Here is a 17,771-nt window from a genome sequence, read left to right as displayed (position 1 = left end):
CTGGGATTTAAAAAAAAATGCATTATCACCAGTCACCTGACCAGTAGATGGCAGTGTTACTACTACTTTTCTATTATTGATTACGTTGTATACCAGACATGATAAAATAGCTCAATCAAAAATTCTGGTTTTACCAACGTTTAAAAAAACAAACAAATATTTGTCCTATTTTTTTGTTTGTTAGTAGCATTAAAAGCATAAACAGAAACAATAAATACCCAAATAAAAAAGTGAATAAAATGTCCAATTTGGGGCGATTTAGCTACAAATTTTTCTCAGTTCAAACATCCAAATATTGGATATACTGTATTCTGCTAAGGAGATCACAATCAAATGACAGAAAAGCAACCACGTGACAATAATGTAGTGAGGCGCCGTTGCTCAGTGTTAGTGGTCTTCTTGCAACCCAGAGGTTGTCGGTTTGATCTCATGCCATTGTGCCCACGTCAAAGTATCTTTGAACAAGTACGGAACCCCCAGTTGCTCATAATGCTGTGTCATCAGTGGGTGAACGATACCAAGTGGAAAAGTGCTACACAATAAATTAGGTAGCATTTAGCATGTCATGGATGGCATTGTCAAAAGATCCTAACACTAAATCCAATCAATTTCTTCTGATGTCATCCTTGTTTGGCTGACATACAACCTGTGTGGAGTGTGCAGACTGTATTTGCATTGAAGTTGGCTGCTCTGATATGATATTGTGTATGTAGATCTCATGCTGCAGTGCAGTTAGCACAATACTGCACTACACACGTTGAGGCTGTCTATTCTTATGTATTCATCTAGGGTTGCGACAAATAGCCTACCTGTATAGTTCATAAGTTCACGCCGTTGGCACGACGGCCTCACCGTCAAGGGATCTGTGTGGAGTTTGCATGTTCTCTGGGTCCTCTGGTTTCCTCCCAGCCATTCACACTCACATTCACAACTATGACAATTTAGAGTCATCAGTTAACCTAACTTGCATGTTTTGGAATTCAGGAGGAAGGTTGATTTTCGAACCCATAACCTCTTGTGTCTGAGGCAAGGAATTGGAAAGCGTTTAACTAGTGATAGTTTCAAAATTCCCATGTCTACACCCCTTGGCAAGCCGTATTCAGACAAAGACAGAAGTGCCCGATGTGCACCCAAAAAAAAATAATAATAAAAAAAATAACATTGAGCATTATTTGTGCACATAAGCAGCAGATGAATGAGAGTGTATTCTGCTAACATTGAAATGAATGTATGCAGAAGCGACTGCTGAAATTAGGGTTTCCAAGCATGCATAAACATGCCATTCAATAAATATTCTCCGCTGTCATGATGGAACACGCATTCAACTTCTTGGATTTCAGATCAATCTCCCAAGTGTCGCTTTACTGCTCGGACTGGTTAAGCTGATCTTGGACAAAAAAAAAGGTGGAATTTGATCAATTAAAAAACAAGGAAACGCTCAAAGAGATGGGTGTGTCAAAGTTAACAAAACATGGAATTTGAGGTTCTTGACATGGCCAATGAGGACTTTCATGAAAAAAGAACATTGTAAAATGTTACATGAAACAAATAAAACCACTGAGGAAATGCTATAAAATCCTCCACACATTTAATCTTCAAATGTTTGTAATGTAGAACAATAAACAATGTCATCAGCAATTTGTGACTGGGAGTGACACAGAAAGGCGCAAGAGGACATCCTTGGAAATGTATTGGTTGATTCATGGATCAAACACCTGTTGTGAATGTTGCTGTTCAGCTAGAGCAAGTTTGGCAAAATATACAAAATACTCAACAGTTGGACTTTTTCATTTAAAGGTTGATATTTCACTTGTAAAGGTTATACAGTAATGTAGTGCTTCCTGAATTTTTACTACTATACCGAATACTGTATCCTTACGTTTTAATTACTAGTGTATGTTCAATATGATATGTCCCTCAAAAACTGTTTAAAACTAATATGGAAAGAAAAAAAACAACACACCATAACATGGCAAATGTCTTTGTTTTGAAAGTGTGCTTAATATAAATTTACACAGCGAGTACTTTTGTAAACTTCATAGACGTTCAATTTAACCATCTAAAAGATGACTTTTCAGTGACAGCAGGTGTGTTTTTTTTTGTGCGTGTTTCTCAGTCACTAATCTTCAACATTCCACAGGAATACCTCATGGAGGTTTTTACCACATACTCATTTTGTCATGCTCTTTCCTGGTTCAACGCCACTGACCAATCAGATAACGTAATACGCTTCATTGTTCCGCCCTCACCTTTGTGAAATAGCCAATAAGAAGACTCATGCGGGACTCGTCTGGCGCAAGGGCTGAGACACACACAGGTGACTAGAAAAAAACTGAAGAAGAAAAAAAAAACAAAAAACTCCAAGGCTTGTTATGGAGTTCGTGTGAACCAAACACGGATTTCCACCCTTTTTTACCAGTCAAACCAGTATCGCTGGATAGAACGCTCTCAAGTACAGCAACAGGTAGAGTGACTGGCCGCAAACTCCTTCGTGGCTCCCTCTGAAAATAATCTCCCTTCATTTTTCGCTCTCTCCCCTTACCTCAATTGAGTTTCCAGACCTTTTTGGTCGCTCCTCTTATCACTTGGAAAAAGGTGAACTCTCGTGTTGTTTTTAGTTTAATCTTTGCTTTAATTGTAGTTTTTACCCTTGTGGTCCCTGATGGCTTCGCACAGTGATACTCTGGTGGTGTTCTTTGGGGCAACAGCTGGTGCAAATGGGGGTAAACTGGGTTCGGATGAGAGGGAAATAATTCTCTTGGTGTGGCAAATTGTGGACCTACGTGAAAAAAAGGTACGGCCCCGTTCGTTCGTTCGGTTTCTTGTACTAGAGTGTGCGTGTGTGTGTATTTTAATTTGGTATCGTGTCTGTTAACTGTTGTTGTTTGACATAAAATCAACACGGTGTGTGCTAATGCTAGCTCTTTAGCCCACTTTCTGTGCAGGTGTGCAGCTGAAATGTAGCGGGCACATGGGGGGGGGGGGGGGGTATTTACGTTCTTTCTTTCTGTCTTTTTCTGCTTTTTACCTAATTGGAGCAAAAACACACCCTTTTGATTTGCAATGTCAACCCACCCCTTGTCTATTAAGTTCTCCTTTGCAACCACGTTGTCATTTTATTTCTTAAATGTCCATTTCCTGTATGGGAGGGCAGCCTGCTGTAAGTAGCTTGTCTCTTGTTACCGAGGCATGAAATGCTAAAAGTTTGTTCCATTCAGGTGGGCAAGATTCACAGATGTCTTGTCAAGCCAGACACTTTGGAGCTTGCAGATCAGTGCAAAGAGGAGACGGGTCTCAGTTTGGACGACGTCGTCAATGCCGAGCCCCTGGATAAAGTTTTGCAACAGGTGAGTGTCTGGAAGACCCTTTGAGCATCTTCAGACTGCTGACTGGCAGCACATCTTCAATGGAACTCATTTTTACCCCACGGACTTATTTGTAAAACAGTTTCCCGCAGGTAATGAGGTACTCCGGGGTTGTCATTTTTACAACATTTAGTAACTCTAGAGGCATTTTTATAAGTTACATTTTAATGTTCTTATAACTTAGTGTAAAAATAAGTCAAACATGGTTGACATCAAGATGTGAAATCAATCAAACACTGAGTTGAATTTATAGATGAGAAATACATTTAATGTTAAGAAGTGTACAAACAATCTTGGCGCTATCCATCTGGTGTTGAGTTTGTATGACTTTTGGGACGTTTACATTTTCAGGATCCACTTTACAGTATTAGAATTCAAGGAGATTGTTAGTCATGTGTACAAGAACTGCAAATCTCCTTGATGACCTTTTATGGGGGTGGGTTGGTGTTCTGACAGTGTGTGTAGAAGTTCAGGAGCTCGCGTCGCCCGAGGTTGTTGGAGATTAAGAATAGTCACAGGTCCGGTCTTGTCTTTGCTTGATGCCTGCTGCAGACATCTGGAAGGTAGGTTGTTTACCTGCGACCGCACCTCTCTCTTCGCTGGAGGACAGACAGAGGGGAAGGGAGGGGACGGTGGTGTGGGGGTTCTTAAACAGGGCGTTTTAGATGCAATTTGCTTGTGTTCCTCCTTGTCAGTATGTGTGTTTAGCCAATAGTGCTTATGTTGTCAAACATGTTTTTTGACCAACCTTGCAATAGTGTTTGTTTGCACTGGGTCCTCCTTTCTCCACCCCTGCCAGTGTTTATAATGCTGTCATGGGCTTAATGCTAGCGCTGCTTTGTATTCTTGCTCAGAGTGAAATGCAAAAGGATGGTTAACGTTGGTTACCTTAGGACAGTTTGTGTGCTGAACTTTCAAATATTAACCCAAGCATTGACTTGGGTCTTTTCATTCCTTTGTGTCACCCATTAATCTCTTGCTATTGGTCCTTTCAAAGATCGTTTTTAACCCTCTTTCACTAAGGGCAGACCAAATTGAAAGTAATTGATCATTTTGCAACCGATCGAGTTTGTTAAAGGGAAGTCGACCCCAAAAATGTATTTACAAGAATATTGTTATATGCACCTCCACTAGTCTAAGCATGACATTTTGATATTGTGTTTGTGGAATATGACTTAAGCAGCAAAATCCAGCCATTTGTAACCATCTCGATAGGCGGCCATTTTGCCACTTGCTGTTGACTGAAAATGACCTCAGATTGCTCCGGCTCAGGAAACAACCAATCACGGCTCGGCTTGCCAACCTGACCAAATTCAAGAAACAGGTGAACCGCGATTGGTCGTTACTCGTTACCTGAGCAACTGTGATGTCATTTTCAGTCGACAAGAAGCAACATGTCTGCCCCCTGTGATGGATAAAAATGGTTGAACTACATCCTCACTAGGACGCACTGGGCAGCATTGTTCTACTCAACAAATCTGTTTTGCTAAATAATTAATCAACATTACATGAGAGGACACTAACACATTTTGTCCGAATTATCATGAAGTGCACTCATAAGATTGTTATTGACAGCAAGCTGTGAAACTTGAAAACCTGTTCTGCTGATGCAAGTGGTGGTAATGTTGAAATATGCAATTTACGTGTATATTCAGACGTCACAGCTTTAATTATCTATTGTCGTTTTAGGAACACGCCTGCAGTGACGTGGCCTAAAGTTGCTTTCTTGTTTGGCACATTCACAGCGTGTCACAGCCCGTTTAGTGATGCATGCGTTTTATTCTTCGGGTGAAACTGAATCACTTCACCGCCTTTCAATAAATACTACCGCCTTTGTTTTGCAAGATTCTAAAGCTCACCTTGACTTCACGGGGATTTTGAGGCTAAAGTCAAACAGTGCATCATCTCTGCTGGGTGTGTCATAAAATATACATAAAATAATTGAAGTGTTGCAACATAACACGTTTGGATGTTGAATTTGCACTTTTACTTTTGCTTGTGTAAAGTTCAAAGGCTTGTGCTTTAGTGTTAACTGTAAACGCTCATATTTCAAGTAACTAATATTTACCCTTGATAATATTCCAAATAAATGCTATATACAAGAATATTGTCACAGTATACATATGACACTGTAGCTTGAAATGCACTTCTAAGCAAAAAGTTATGTTACAAAAGTCGGGGTAGGATTGTCTTATTGGCTGACAATAATCATACCCTTGTGGCGGTTTCTTGAATACCTTTAACACTTATGGACTTCCATGACACACCCTGACACTCTTATCGGAGTTTGTTGCGGCCACCAGCAACACCCTTCCTCTCACCTCTGCATGAAAACACTCGACTGGCGAGAGAGACTTGTGATAGGACCACGTTCAAAGGCCGTTTCCTCCCCCTCAATTGTGAAAATACCTTGTAGTTGGTTGAAGTATGTTGGAGTCAAATCTGCGTCTGTATTGTTTGAGTCGGCTTACTGCTTCTCCTCTTACAGTCTTCTTCTCTTAACCGTCCTTGTTGAGAAAATGTGTGTAGAAGAAATCTTAAAACCTATCCAATAGAGCTCTTCTTCACTTAGTTCATGTGTGATGTACTGTAATGCAACATGGAGGACCTTCTTTTGGAGTGTTGCAAAAAAAGTAAGGCATACCATAGAAAATGTTAAATTCAAATTAGTACAATCTCATTGGACTTGGTTGTTCCACTGTTTAGATGTTTATGCATAGGCCTATTGTAGAGGTGGACTCATGGGCTTGTATCTTTGTGCGTCTCTCTAATGCTGCGGTTAGTTTAAGATTTGAACACATTCGTTCAGTTTGAAAGGGAAGAGGTCAGTCAGGGTGTGACGCTGCTGTTGAGTGTTTGTTTGCCAGCCTACTTAATAATTTGGCAATCCTTGTTGTGCTATAAGGAAGTCTTTTTCTGGGCGTCATTCGTGTGAAACACTTGTCTCTTATGCTAATTAAGCAACATTTATTTATTTATTTTTTGTTAAGATCTGTCCCTTGGCCAGTGTTAAATCTGTAGTTGGTGAGGATGATCACCAAGCTAATATAATTCTTCTGAGAACTTGATGATGCTGTATCATTAGTGAAACTCTTTCAGGTTAAATTGTTTTTTTAATTTTATTTTTTATAAATATGATTCCCCTCGTTTGTTAGCAGATGTTTGACATTGCATTTTCTACGCTGAGAAAACGGGCCCAAACATGCACCTGTAACACTTGCTGTCTGATTATCAGTCATATGTAGCCTGTGGCCATGTGAGACTCCTGCCAGTCAGCTAGTTTCACTGGGCCTTGATTTATGTTGTCACCTATGGCAGCTGTTGGGGCTCCTAAACTTTCTCAACTTAAGACCCAAATTGGAAATCTTCAGCAAGGTGAAGATTCAATGTGTTAAAAAGGTAAAGATCCAATAAAAGTTTAAAAAGAAAAAAAAATCTGTTTTAATAAACACTGTCAAGTTACAAATGTCACAATATTTTTGTAATGTCATTTAGCTTTATATGGCCTCAAAAAAAGGTACTGTATCCAAAATATTACAAACAGCTATTGTATGATGCAGGGTGTTTAATGGTGGTACTAAATAGCATTAGGTTGACACAACACAATCATTGTGTGTATCTGAGTTTAAATAAAACAAACACGAATGTGCGGGGGATGCTGGTCTTAAGGATTGGGTGTTGGCATCAGTTAAACGATACAGGTTAGACCTGTATGGCCTCTTGATGAGCCGACCTCGCTCCCCTCCCACGTTCGACAAACGCTCAAACCCGTCAGACGAGCCTGGTTTGCGACGACAAACTCCCGCAGTACAAACCTCAAACATAACACCACCTTCACTTGTCTGCCCTTCATTTTCAAGTCCCTTATTTAATTCACACTTTCGTCTTTGTCACTGCTGTTTGTACAACAGTTGAATTGTGCTCAAACCCTAAAATAATTGTTACAAAAGTCAATCAGTTACCACTAGATCAATGCTGCACGATCTGATGAGCTCTCTTAGAGCTGTCTGTAAACGTTCCTTTGAAAAAATAATTACTGCTACTGATAGTGACTACAAGCTATGCCTGAGCATTATCTGAGAAATTACAGTTTACAATTTTTGACTGTTTGGTTTTGCAGTTTCAGCAGTCGCTGACATCGGAATTGGAGTGTCTCGAAAGGAACTCTTACACTCTTTGTGTCAACAGTCCCCTGGTCATCCGACAGGCTCTTCACCCTGAGGCTTCTAAAAAGGTAAAAGAGTTTCCACGATGTAAAAAAAAAAAAAACATCCCGTCAGCTGTTTTACTTTGTGCCCCTACTGGTTAATGAGATAGAAGCAGGAGACAAGTACCGGAAAGAAATGCGAGCTGATGATTTTCCAGATAAAATACTCTGGATGAATGTAAATAAAATAAGAGTGGGTTTTCTTCTTTCTTTGTGCCCTGGTAGTGAGTATTCCACAGCCTTTAAGAGTTCCCATGAGAAAATGTTAAACATACACATTTTATTTAGTGTATTGCAAATAAATGCTGCTAAAATATTAATATTAAAATGGCATGTAAGGAAATGCAAACCAAATGTCAAACAAAATATTTTGTATCTGGACAGCCTTGCTTCACCGCTTTTATAGCAGTAAAACCATTATGCAAAACCACAACAGTTATTCTTGTAATTTTTGACTCCTGCATGTTTTTGACATGACACACTGTCTTGTGCCTGAGCATCCCTTCTGGTATCTTGCTACACAGAATCTCGTCCTTCCCGAGTGTTTCTTCTCATTTGTGGACTTGAGAAAAGAGTTTGAGAAATGCTGCCCCAACGCCGGCCCTGCAAACGAGCTGGAGCTCTCTTCCATGTTAGAACGTATCTTTTTTTCTTTCTTTTTTTTTATGGTCAGCTGAAATGGATAACAATTAAAAAAAAAAGATAGTTTTGGATTCTCTAACAAATGTTTGTTCCTGTGCTGGGTTTGTTTGGTCATTTTTGAGATTGATAAGCAAAGTAAAATAGTAGCATAACTTTAACTGGACGTGCAGATGTGGGTCTAGCTGCAGTGTCAGAACAGCTGATGGGAGTGAGGGAAGTGATGAGCATGGTGCAGCTGATCCTCTGCATCCTGGCTGAGCCTTACAGTAAGAATCTACCACTCTTGGCATCATCATTACATCATCGACGTAAGCTACGAGCACCCATACATTTGCCAACAGGCAACCTGCTATGAGAACACAATTAAAGTGCTTAGCTTTCACGGCCTGATTGTTCATGAAATTGTCACTTTTGGCACACAACCGGTCTTGCTTGTTTTAGGAAAACGAGCCCAACCTGAACGTCAACAGGAAGAATGTTTGTTGAGCAGTAAACTTTAGCTTGGTGCTGTCTTTTTGATAGATTCTCCTAATTTCTTCTCCATTTAGATCACAATTTTTCCTGTGTTGAGACCGTGAAGTACAAATTTGATTCTGGCACGTGGTAAGTGTAAGCCAATGGACACACATCTTGTTCCTGTCGCACCTTAAACCAGGCTCGGGGGCAATCGGGCATACCATTATAGTTTTTTCCCTTCTTTTCTTTGAGCAGTGGCATAAGGACAAGCAATATTTTCTTTCTCAATCTCTTATCAGCACACCACAACTAACAATAGATTTTATGGTTTTATAGAACATTTGAACAATAGCAGGAGTCTGGCCCTTAATGATTGAGTGTAGACATTGAGCTTTCATTTTCTTATAAAAGTGTTTGGACAATTGGCAAATATCACATTTAGCCACACTTTTGAATACTTGGATGGAAATCCTTTTTCAATAATTGCATTACAATAAATGTCAAGGATCATGTTGTGGGTTGCTGCTGGGTCCTACACTTGCTAGCAGTGATGTTCCAGTGCTGTGTTTTCCTGCAGCAGTAAGACGGAGCCAGTGGACAACGAGACTATAATACGGGCGCGAGGACTTCCATGGCAGTCTTCAGACCAAGATATTGCTCGCTTCTTCAAAGGCCTCGATATAGCCAAGTAAGTGTGACTCTATGGATTTTTAATTGAACCAGTTTTACTTTTGTAGCGAGTTCAACAGATATTTTAAAGGTAATGATTTGTTTCAGAGGGGGCGTGGCCTTATGCCTCAATGCCCAGGGCAGGAGGAATGGCGAGGCCTTGGTTCGCTTCATCAACTCAGAACACAGAGACCTGGCACTGGAGCGCCACAAGCACCACATGGGCAGCCGCTACATCGAGGTCAGCTTGCACATGGATTTCTACTGGTCTTGTCATAGTAATATGAAGCATACCTTAGTGTTTGTGTCATTCCTTTTTAATAAGCAGTTTGAGGCTGCAAAATATGTTCTGTCGAAAACTAGCTTGCTGCATCACTGTCTAAAGTGAAATCTCAGCACCAACTTTGTGGAGGCTCGTAATGGGTTGCTCCAGGCTTGTTGGGAGTTAAAGCCCCCCCCCCCCCCCCCCCCCCCCGAAGATGAAGATGAAGGTGCTAAGTCAGCCTGTAGGCGTCCAACAAATTAATAAGACGCGTTAATGCTTGTTTTGAGAGTATCTAAACTCATACATCTGACAAAAAAAATTACCTTGCAGAAGCTGCCCTTTACATAAAGTGTAATGATGTTCGAATAGAATAGAAAGAGTATAGAATGTTCAGTCTTCTGAGTTTAAGTCAAAATACACATTTCCTTCTTTTTTTTTTGTTTCAGGTCTACAAGGCCACTGGAGAGGAATTCCTCAAGATTGCTGGAGGTTAGATAGAATTTTTTTCTCCCTTCTGTACTATGTGCATGAGGAATCGTTGTGAAACGCTTTACGTTTTGGTGCAGCGGCCTACTATTATTATTATTATTTTTTTTATTTTTTTTTACTATTTAAGGACCTCCCACACACACAACTCTAAAAGAGCAACTCTTTTAATGGCTTTAAAGGAAGGTTTCTTTTGCGGTCTCCTGTTACCTGTGTGCCTGCCTCATCCCAGTGATCTCCGGCAGCTTATCTTGGACTCATAAAAGATGCTTTGTGAGGAGCAAACCCCCCCACCCCCCACACACACTATCCACCCTTCCTCATCTCTTCCTCCCTCCAGCCCAACCCTCGCAGATTAGTAGAACAGAAATTGTACCCTCACCTGCTCTGCTCAGCCTCAAAGTCCACATTCCCCCTGGGGGCTGGGGGGCTATGACCGCTGCAAAGTGCCGACCAATGCTGACACAAAGGGGGTGTGAGGAGACAAAGCTGGGGCCGAGGGCCACAGGTGCACTGAGTAGCAATAACACAACGGAGATAGCACGCAAAGAAATTCACAGTGGACTTTAATCGGAATGAGCTCAGATCGATGCAGATTGACACATCAGTGGCCGTTAAGTAAATAGTTGATGAGATCATTTATGAAAGGGGAAATAAAAGTGATGTACTTGGAAATCTATCAGTAACAACCAGTCAGGGATATATGCCATTATTTGCGTGTGTTTGTGTAATTTGCCAGTTTTGACTTATGACTTGAAACCATATATAAATTATATTAGTAACGTGGTTCATACAATGTACATGCTTTCTGCGGACCGGCAACCATCCACCAGAAAATGTATACTGTGTATGATCATTATCATGACTTCACATTATAAATTGCCAGTTTTAAAGCATATGTACTAAATTTAAAAAACTGAATTTGAAAGACGAATAGAGAAAAACAGTACAACAAATGTATAATATATAATGCAGTGATCTACTAAAAATGGACCCCTCAGGAATACAGTAATGTACAGTATATGTCTTAAAAATTTTATGATTTTTACATACAATATACTTACGTCATTCTGACACCAGGCACATCTAACGAGGTGACACAGTTCCTGTCCAAAGAAAACCAAGTGATCGTCCGCATGCGGGGTCTGCCGTTCACTGCCACGGCGCAGGAAGTCCTGGACTTCCTCGGCCCCGAGAGCCCGGTCACAGACGGTACAGAGGGTCTGCTGTTTGTGAAATACCCGGACGGAAGACCCACCGGGGATGCTTTTGTGCTTTTCTCCTGTGACGAGTACGCCCAGAACGCCATGAAAAAGCACAGGCAGATACTGGGCAAGCGCTACATTGAGCTCTTTCGCAGCACTGCGGCGGAGGTGCAACAGGTCAGTTTAGACCATAATATATATATTTTTTTATTATTATTTTGTATTTGATTTTTTAAAATTATTTTTAAATTGAATTTTATAATTATAATAAATTCTAAAATAAATTTGATAACCATTATACAATTGTTTTTTTGGGGGGGATAGCAGCTGCATTCCAGTTGTGCTTTTTTATTTCGCTTTTGCTTTCTTCCTCACGCTGATTTTGTCTCTCCACCTTTTGTGCTTGGTAGGTGCTGACTCGCTACCTGTCCACCCCTCTGATATCATCGCTGCCCGCCTCGCCCATCGTCCCCGTCTTCGCCGCGCAGCCCTTTCTGCCGACAGGCAGCAACACCCGCGATTGCATCCGCCTCCGTGGCCTGCCTTACACGGCCGGCATCGAAGACATCCTGGAGTTCATGGGCGAGCACACCGCTGACATCAAACCCCACGGAGTCCACATGGTCCTCAACCAGCAGGTGAGACCCGTGGCCGGACCTTGTGATTTTTACATCCGAAATGTCAGCACAAATCTGATTGCTTGGTTTGTACTTTAGGGCCGACCCTCGGGCGACGCCTTCATCCAGATGAAATACCCGGAAAAAGCTTTTATGGTGTCCCAGAAATGCCACAAGAAGACCATGAAGGACCGCTACGTGGAGGTGTTCCAGTGCTCTACGGAGGAGATGAGCATCGTACTGATGGGAGGAACCTTGAACCGCAGCGGCCTTTCGCCACCGCCTTGCAAACTCCCCTGTAAGTCTCGTCTGCCAAACACTAAATTTCACATTCTCACAGTCTCCTTCACAACAGAAATTATTTGGGTATACAGTGTTCCCTCATTTATCGCGGGTGTTATGTTCCCAAAACTTCCTGCGATAATGGAAATCTGCGGTATTTTTTTCCCGTTATATATTGTCGTTTATTATGGTTTATTTTTTCTTTTTTTGGGTATGATTTTTAGTTTGTTATGGATGCTTTTTCATTCATCATGTACCGGTATGTTTTTTTTAATTTATTTTATTATTTACTTATTATAGTAAAGTTATACAACACAGTATATATATTTTTTGTTTATTCTATATGGTTTTTTTCGTTCATACTATATATTTTTTAATTTATTATAAATGCGTTAAGGCTAACGCCTCACCACACACGTTATACATGCAATTTTCTCCGATAGGCGTTAACATTTTCCCACATAATGTATCTCTTATTTAAATACAGTAGGCCTATACACTCTGTGGTCAAACCTTTGTAGATTTTATAATAATAAAAACACACACAAAACGGCTATTAGAAATGACACTCTTAATTTTAATGATGAAGATACGAGCCATGACACGTAAACCCATTTTGACCGCGGGACCGCATCGCCGCGGTCACGCCACTCAAGCGCACGTGCAACCGGCGCGGACTCGCATGTACCGTGGGGCGAGTGGCTGTAAAAAAATATGTGAGAAATGAGGGAACACTGTACTTAAATTACTTTATTATTAATATATGATTTTGTGTGTGTTCATTTATGCAATTGTCAGAATGAATGAGTTGGAAGCAAGGATGCCGACTTTGACTGTATGCAGGGAAACTGCACTTTGCCCTTTGCTCTCTTTTCTATCTGTAGAGATTAGATTGGTAGCCAGATTTTTTTTTTCTCCCCACCAACGATCTCTTACCTAAAGTGTTCTTTGGCGTCTTCTCATTATGTTCCCCATTGAGGTGCCCACAGCCTCAGACTGGACAGAGGCTGTTTGTATGTAAATACTGCCATGCTGCCATTTAGCTTTGTTTATTTTGTGACAATGATGGAGTGAAGTCAGCTTTGTAAATAAAATACCAAATCGTTAAAGGTTGATTTGGAAAGTGAAACTAAATCATCATTTAAGTTTCTCACTAAAAGTAGACTTTACAGTTGCCGGCTGTGTAATGTGCTCTCTAATGTATGTTTCTTTCTCTTTTTTTTAGGTTTATCTCCCCCTACAGCCTACGCCTTCCCAACCCCACCTGCCATCTTGTCCGAGGCAGCCCTCTACCAGCCCCCCCTGCTGGCCGCTCCCAGACCTCATCAGGCCACACACAGCCCAGCCTTGGCCTACTACCCACCTCACCCTCACCTCTACATGAACATGAACTACACGGCTTACTACCCCAGGTACGCACGTCACCTCTTTGCTCGATAATGACACCATTTCCTTGTTTTTAGGAATTGTATTTCACTAAAGCAATTGTTTTTTTTACAAAGACATTATTGTCACTTTTTTCCCCCAAAGCAAATTGTGAGCTAGGCTTTCTGTTCATGCGCAGTCATAACCTCTTTGGCCAGCAAATGGGACGCAATCAACAGTACCCTCTGCTGGTTGCTGTCAAGCAGCGCACATGTTGCTGACAACACCAGTTTCCCAAGCAGATCATTATTTTTGGCTAAATAATTTCAAAATTCCACACCTTGATCCATTATGCCCATCACAACCATTTCAGTAAAAAAAGAAAAAGCAAACTCCTCAGCTGTCTGGTTCCCTCCGCAGCCCGCCAGTGTCCCCCTCCCCAGTGAGCTACTTCGCAGCCCCCCCATCTGTGGCTGCAGCGGTGGCGGCCCAGCCCCACCATGCGGCCGCAGCCGCTGCTGCGGCGGCCGCTTCGTCCCCGGTGCTGCCTCAACCTGGAGCTCTGTTGCGGATGCAGGGCCTTCCCTACAACACCGGCGTCAAGGACATCCTCGGCTTTTTCCAAGGATACCAGGTCAGTACCTGCATTGAAGAGAGGTTAAGGTTTGATTCCCAAATGTTTGATTGGAGACGGTGGCCACACGTCCATTTGGTGTGTCACTGCACTCTTCATTTCAAGCCCCTTTTTGCCTCCCATAATCCTTTGCTGCCAGACTGAATGAGGTGGCGCTGTGAGGTTTGACTTGACACGACCAGCTAGAGAGGGGCTGGGTTTTAGGTGGAGGGATTTTTTTTGTGTTTTATCTTTTTTACTTTTACTCTTGTTGAATTGTGTGAACTGATTTTGCATTTCTCAGCTACTAGGGATGGGCGTGAGTTATTGATTGATTATTTGCTGCTTAATTCATATTCCACAAACAATACTAATCAGAATGCTTTGTTAAGACTAGTGTGGCTGTAGAACATATTATTGTAAATAACATTTTTGGATTAACCTCCCCTTTAAATTGGATTCTAATTAAATTAATAGTAAAATTAAAATAATATTCAGATTATTCTTATTATTTTACTTTTTATATATTTTACATGAGTTTTTTTTTCTTTTAAGCTTGTCTACAAATGACTTAACCCATCTGGCCATTTAAAAAAAAATTGGGGGGGGAAGGAAGCCCTTGAATGCAAAAGTGTGACTAACTGAAAGCCACAGAAGTGGGAAGCGAATTGATGGTTTTTGTTCACATGCCCATCACTATTGGCTACAGCATCCAATACACCTTGACTTGCAAATTTCATCCATTCCGTGACGTGACCAAACTCAAATCATATTTCCCTATTGAAGTGAAAGGAAATGCCACCCCCAAAAAACAGTTTTGTATTTTTAATTTATTTTTACATATAAAATACCACTCTACAGAATTGTTCTCTTCAAAAGAAAGGGTAATAACAACAAGAATATTAAATAGATTGTAAAGAATTAAAAAGTGTCACAATGCCCATTGACATGTGCTCTTTTTGTGTGCCTGCATTGGCCACCAGGTGGCAGTATAATACAGCCAAAGGAAGAGTTTCACAGCGAGTAAATATGTTTGTAATTAAAGTATCGTTAAAATTTCTCTTCCCATAGCTGTTGGTTAAAGGCTTCTAACTATTTACACTTAAACTAACACTTTCGAAAGTTGTTTTGATCAAATAAACATATTTGTTGTTGTTTTAAATTCACGGGGAGCGGCAATTAACACTTTGCCTCTTTTCACTAAGTTGGGTGACTTGAAAGTCAAGGTAGCACTACATTTGCATTGCCTGAATTTGGTTGTTCTCTTGCAGTGTGAGAAAGAACCTTGAGATAATTGTGTGTGTGTGTGTGTGATAGTAAATGTACCGGCGTCAGCCTGACTGTGTTGGTTATGATGCTATGTGTAGTACGCCCCCGAGGAGTACGGCAGCATGGTTCAGATGAGCGAACAGGCCAGGAGTCTGATTCAGCCCAAAGAATGGCTCTGCCTGTAGGGGCTGACCCCAAGGTAAGCGGCCCCGGACCCCCGCGTGACGGGACGCGGCTGTCCCGTTGCTTGGCTTGATGGCGCTCGCGTGCTCTCTGACTCGCTTTGTCGACCTGCATGTTTCCCCCAAATTAATCCTTGCTTCCCTTTTGGATGAGTTCTTCCGAATGCTGATTGCTGAACGGGGAATTCTGCTGTAATGGCCTCAATTTAATGCTCTGCTCACAGGTGGCGCCCCTTGCTGGCCTGTTCAAAGAATGCAGCTTGGAAGTGCTGTACATTACATTGTACTTGTGCATAAATACGGCAGGGAGTATAACTTTCCCAGGAGGACAATCAGAAACTAAAATACATTTGATTAAAATTTCAGTCATATTTATTCAGGTTCAGGTTGTTTTTTTCTAAAATTACCAAATTTCTTGGAATGGGAGCTGCATCACAATGAATGACTTAAGTGAATGTCACACCAACAACTTTTAATATGTCTCTGTTAGCACCAACATAGTTAGAAAACAAATTCTACATACTTACTATCCTTGTCTCAATTCATGTGAAAATCTCTACATACACCATGAAAGTGAAACCTTTTCAAAATATAGTACGATAATACAATATAGACGGAATAAAATGCATTTTATCCATATTTTTTTGGTTAAAAAAAGCTGAATTTACACGTTTTCTTATATAATAAATGTATAACTGATTATAGACGACTGATACTCTTTTAAAAAGCATTTATTTGCAGTATATTAGAATTGGTTAAAATCTAAGTATTAATTGGATAAAAGCCTCCTTTGTAAGCGGAATAATTCATACTTGATTAAATTTTAAAAATGTATGTATTGGTTGCATGAATTAGGGCTGCCTGCTACTCATGCAGTTGACACCAAAACCCTGTAAATTATAATGCATGACTTTATTTTATTATAAATAAATAAATGCCTTACCCGCAGTATTCACCTTAGTGTGAGTTGATGTACTGTACAGTAGCATTTTTCTATGAAGGCCTCACCTCTAATATGTGGAGTAAAGAACACTACTAATGAGCATGACTCTGCACTCTATGCTACCTTTTTAACAACCTTGCAACAGTTTGTGTCCTGAACGCAGCCTATCGCCTCCGGTTTCTTCGTTTCTCCGTTTCGCATGCTAGCTAAGCTAACTAACCAACGTGAGCTGTGGTCTGCTGGCATCCAAATGACCTTTTGTAACCTTGCCACCTCCTTCCTCCCCGTCTGTGTGATCGCAGACTCGCGGGCTCCCCCTGGCGTTAAGTAAATTGAAGGCCAGCCACAAGGCGCACATGCACACTTTTTCTTGAGCGTGTCCTTTATTTTTTGGGTTGCCGCGCAGCTCCCGCCGGACGCCGTCCTCATCCTGTACAACTTCAGCGGCCAGTGCAGCGGCGAGGCCTTGGTCACCTTCCCCAGCGAGGAGGCGGCGTGCCGGGCCGTGGCCGAGCGCTCCAGTCACGCTTTCTACGGCCAGCAGGTCCACTTGAGCTTCTGCAACTGACTGGCCGACTCCAAACACTTTTTTTTTTTTTTTTTTGTGGGCCACTTCCTCCCTACAAAAGCATTTGAGCGCACTTGAACCTTTCATTTCTTATTTTTGTCCAACTCGATCATTCTTTTGTGCCAGTGTGAGCCGAGTGGTAGCCGAAAGCCATACAATTACTCGAGTGGGAGGAGGAGGGAATTTTGAATGCACGCTTCTGTGTGATTGGATACATTTGGCCCCGCCTTCAGATGTTGGATTGTAACGAACTTGATGAACCAACTTTTTTCTTTCCATTTGGACGTTACGTATGACACACCTTCGCTTTGGAGAAATGTTTGTTCTCCCAGGAAGCAAGCAAGCTACTTTTTTAACTTCCTGTGACAAAACTACTGACAGGTATTTTTTTTTTCTCCTTCCCCTCCTTTCTACCAGAATGTGCCTAGATTACCCAGAGTGCAACACTGGAGCGCCTGTTAAACCTCCAATAGCTGAGGATATATATATATATATTTTTTTTTGTTTTGTTTAATTTCTTTGTATGTCAACGATGATGCTATATATATTATATATATTAGAATTGTGAATAAGAATGTAAACAATAAAGTGTTATTGATGATTGGTTGTTTTTTAAATATATTTTTTAACTAGAGTA

At 41.1% G+C, this 17,771-nt stretch overlaps 1 protein-coding gene across 3 annotated transcripts; it reads left to right on the top strand.

The window, feature by feature from the left end:
* The first annotated feature begins 2,290 nt into the window (after nucleotides 1-2,290).
* On the top strand, nucleotides 2,291-17,735 carry esrp2 (epithelial splicing regulatory protein 2). Of its 3 annotated transcripts, XM_086070940.1 has the most exons (17): nucleotides 2,291-2,464; nucleotides 2,642-2,794; nucleotides 3,219-3,347; nucleotides 7,486-7,599; nucleotides 8,097-8,211; nucleotides 8,385-8,480; nucleotides 8,763-8,817; nucleotides 9,248-9,358; nucleotides 9,448-9,580; nucleotides 10,051-10,093; nucleotides 11,171-11,472; nucleotides 11,706-11,933; nucleotides 12,012-12,210; nucleotides 13,420-13,606; nucleotides 13,980-14,193; nucleotides 15,540-15,640; nucleotides 16,973-17,120. In XM_086070940.1, the coding sequence occupies exons 2-16, from the start codon at nucleotides 2,663-2,665 to the stop codon at nucleotides 15,624-15,626; spliced, it is 2,145 nt and encodes a 714-aa protein (XP_085927066.1). In that variant the 5' UTR covers nucleotides 2,291-2,464; nucleotides 2,642-2,662; the 3' UTR covers nucleotides 15,627-15,640; nucleotides 16,973-17,120. The 3 variants fall into 3 exon arrangements, with proteins under 3 accessions (XP_085927066.1, XP_085927065.1, XP_085927067.1); XM_086070939.1 differs by lacking the exon at nucleotides 2,291-2,464 and having other exon boundaries at nucleotides 2,474-2,794; XM_086070941.1 differs by lacking the exons at nucleotides 2,291-2,464; nucleotides 15,540-15,640 and having other exon boundaries at nucleotides 2,474-2,794; nucleotides 16,973-17,735.
* The last annotated feature ends 36 nt before the right edge of the window (nucleotides 17,736-17,771 follow it).

The sequence above is a fragment of the Leptonotus elevatus genome, chromosome 3 (assembly GCF_054856555.1).
Source record: "Leptonotus elevatus isolate MCC_2025b chromosome 3, RoL_Lele_1.0, whole genome shotgun sequence".
NCBI classification, from domain to species: Eukaryota; Metazoa; Chordata; class Actinopteri; order Syngnathiformes; family Syngnathidae; genus Leptonotus; species Leptonotus elevatus.
The sequence above is the reverse complement of the archived record's forward strand: the minus strand, read 5'-3'. Positions and strand labels throughout refer to the sequence as shown.

Coding starts and splice junctions, on each gene's coding strand:
- esrp2 (XM_086070941.1), top strand. CDS start 2,663: ATGGCTTCGCACAGTGATACTCTGGTGGTGTTCTTTGGGGCAACAGCT. Junction 9,359..9,447: donor AAAGGCCTCGATATAGCCAA/GTAAGTGTGACT, acceptor GATTTGTTTCAG/AGGGGGCGTGGCCTTATGCC. Junction 12,211..13,419: donor ACCGCCTTGCAAACTCCCCT/GTAAGTCTCGTC, acceptor TCTTTTTTTTAG/GTTTATCTCCCCCTACAGCC.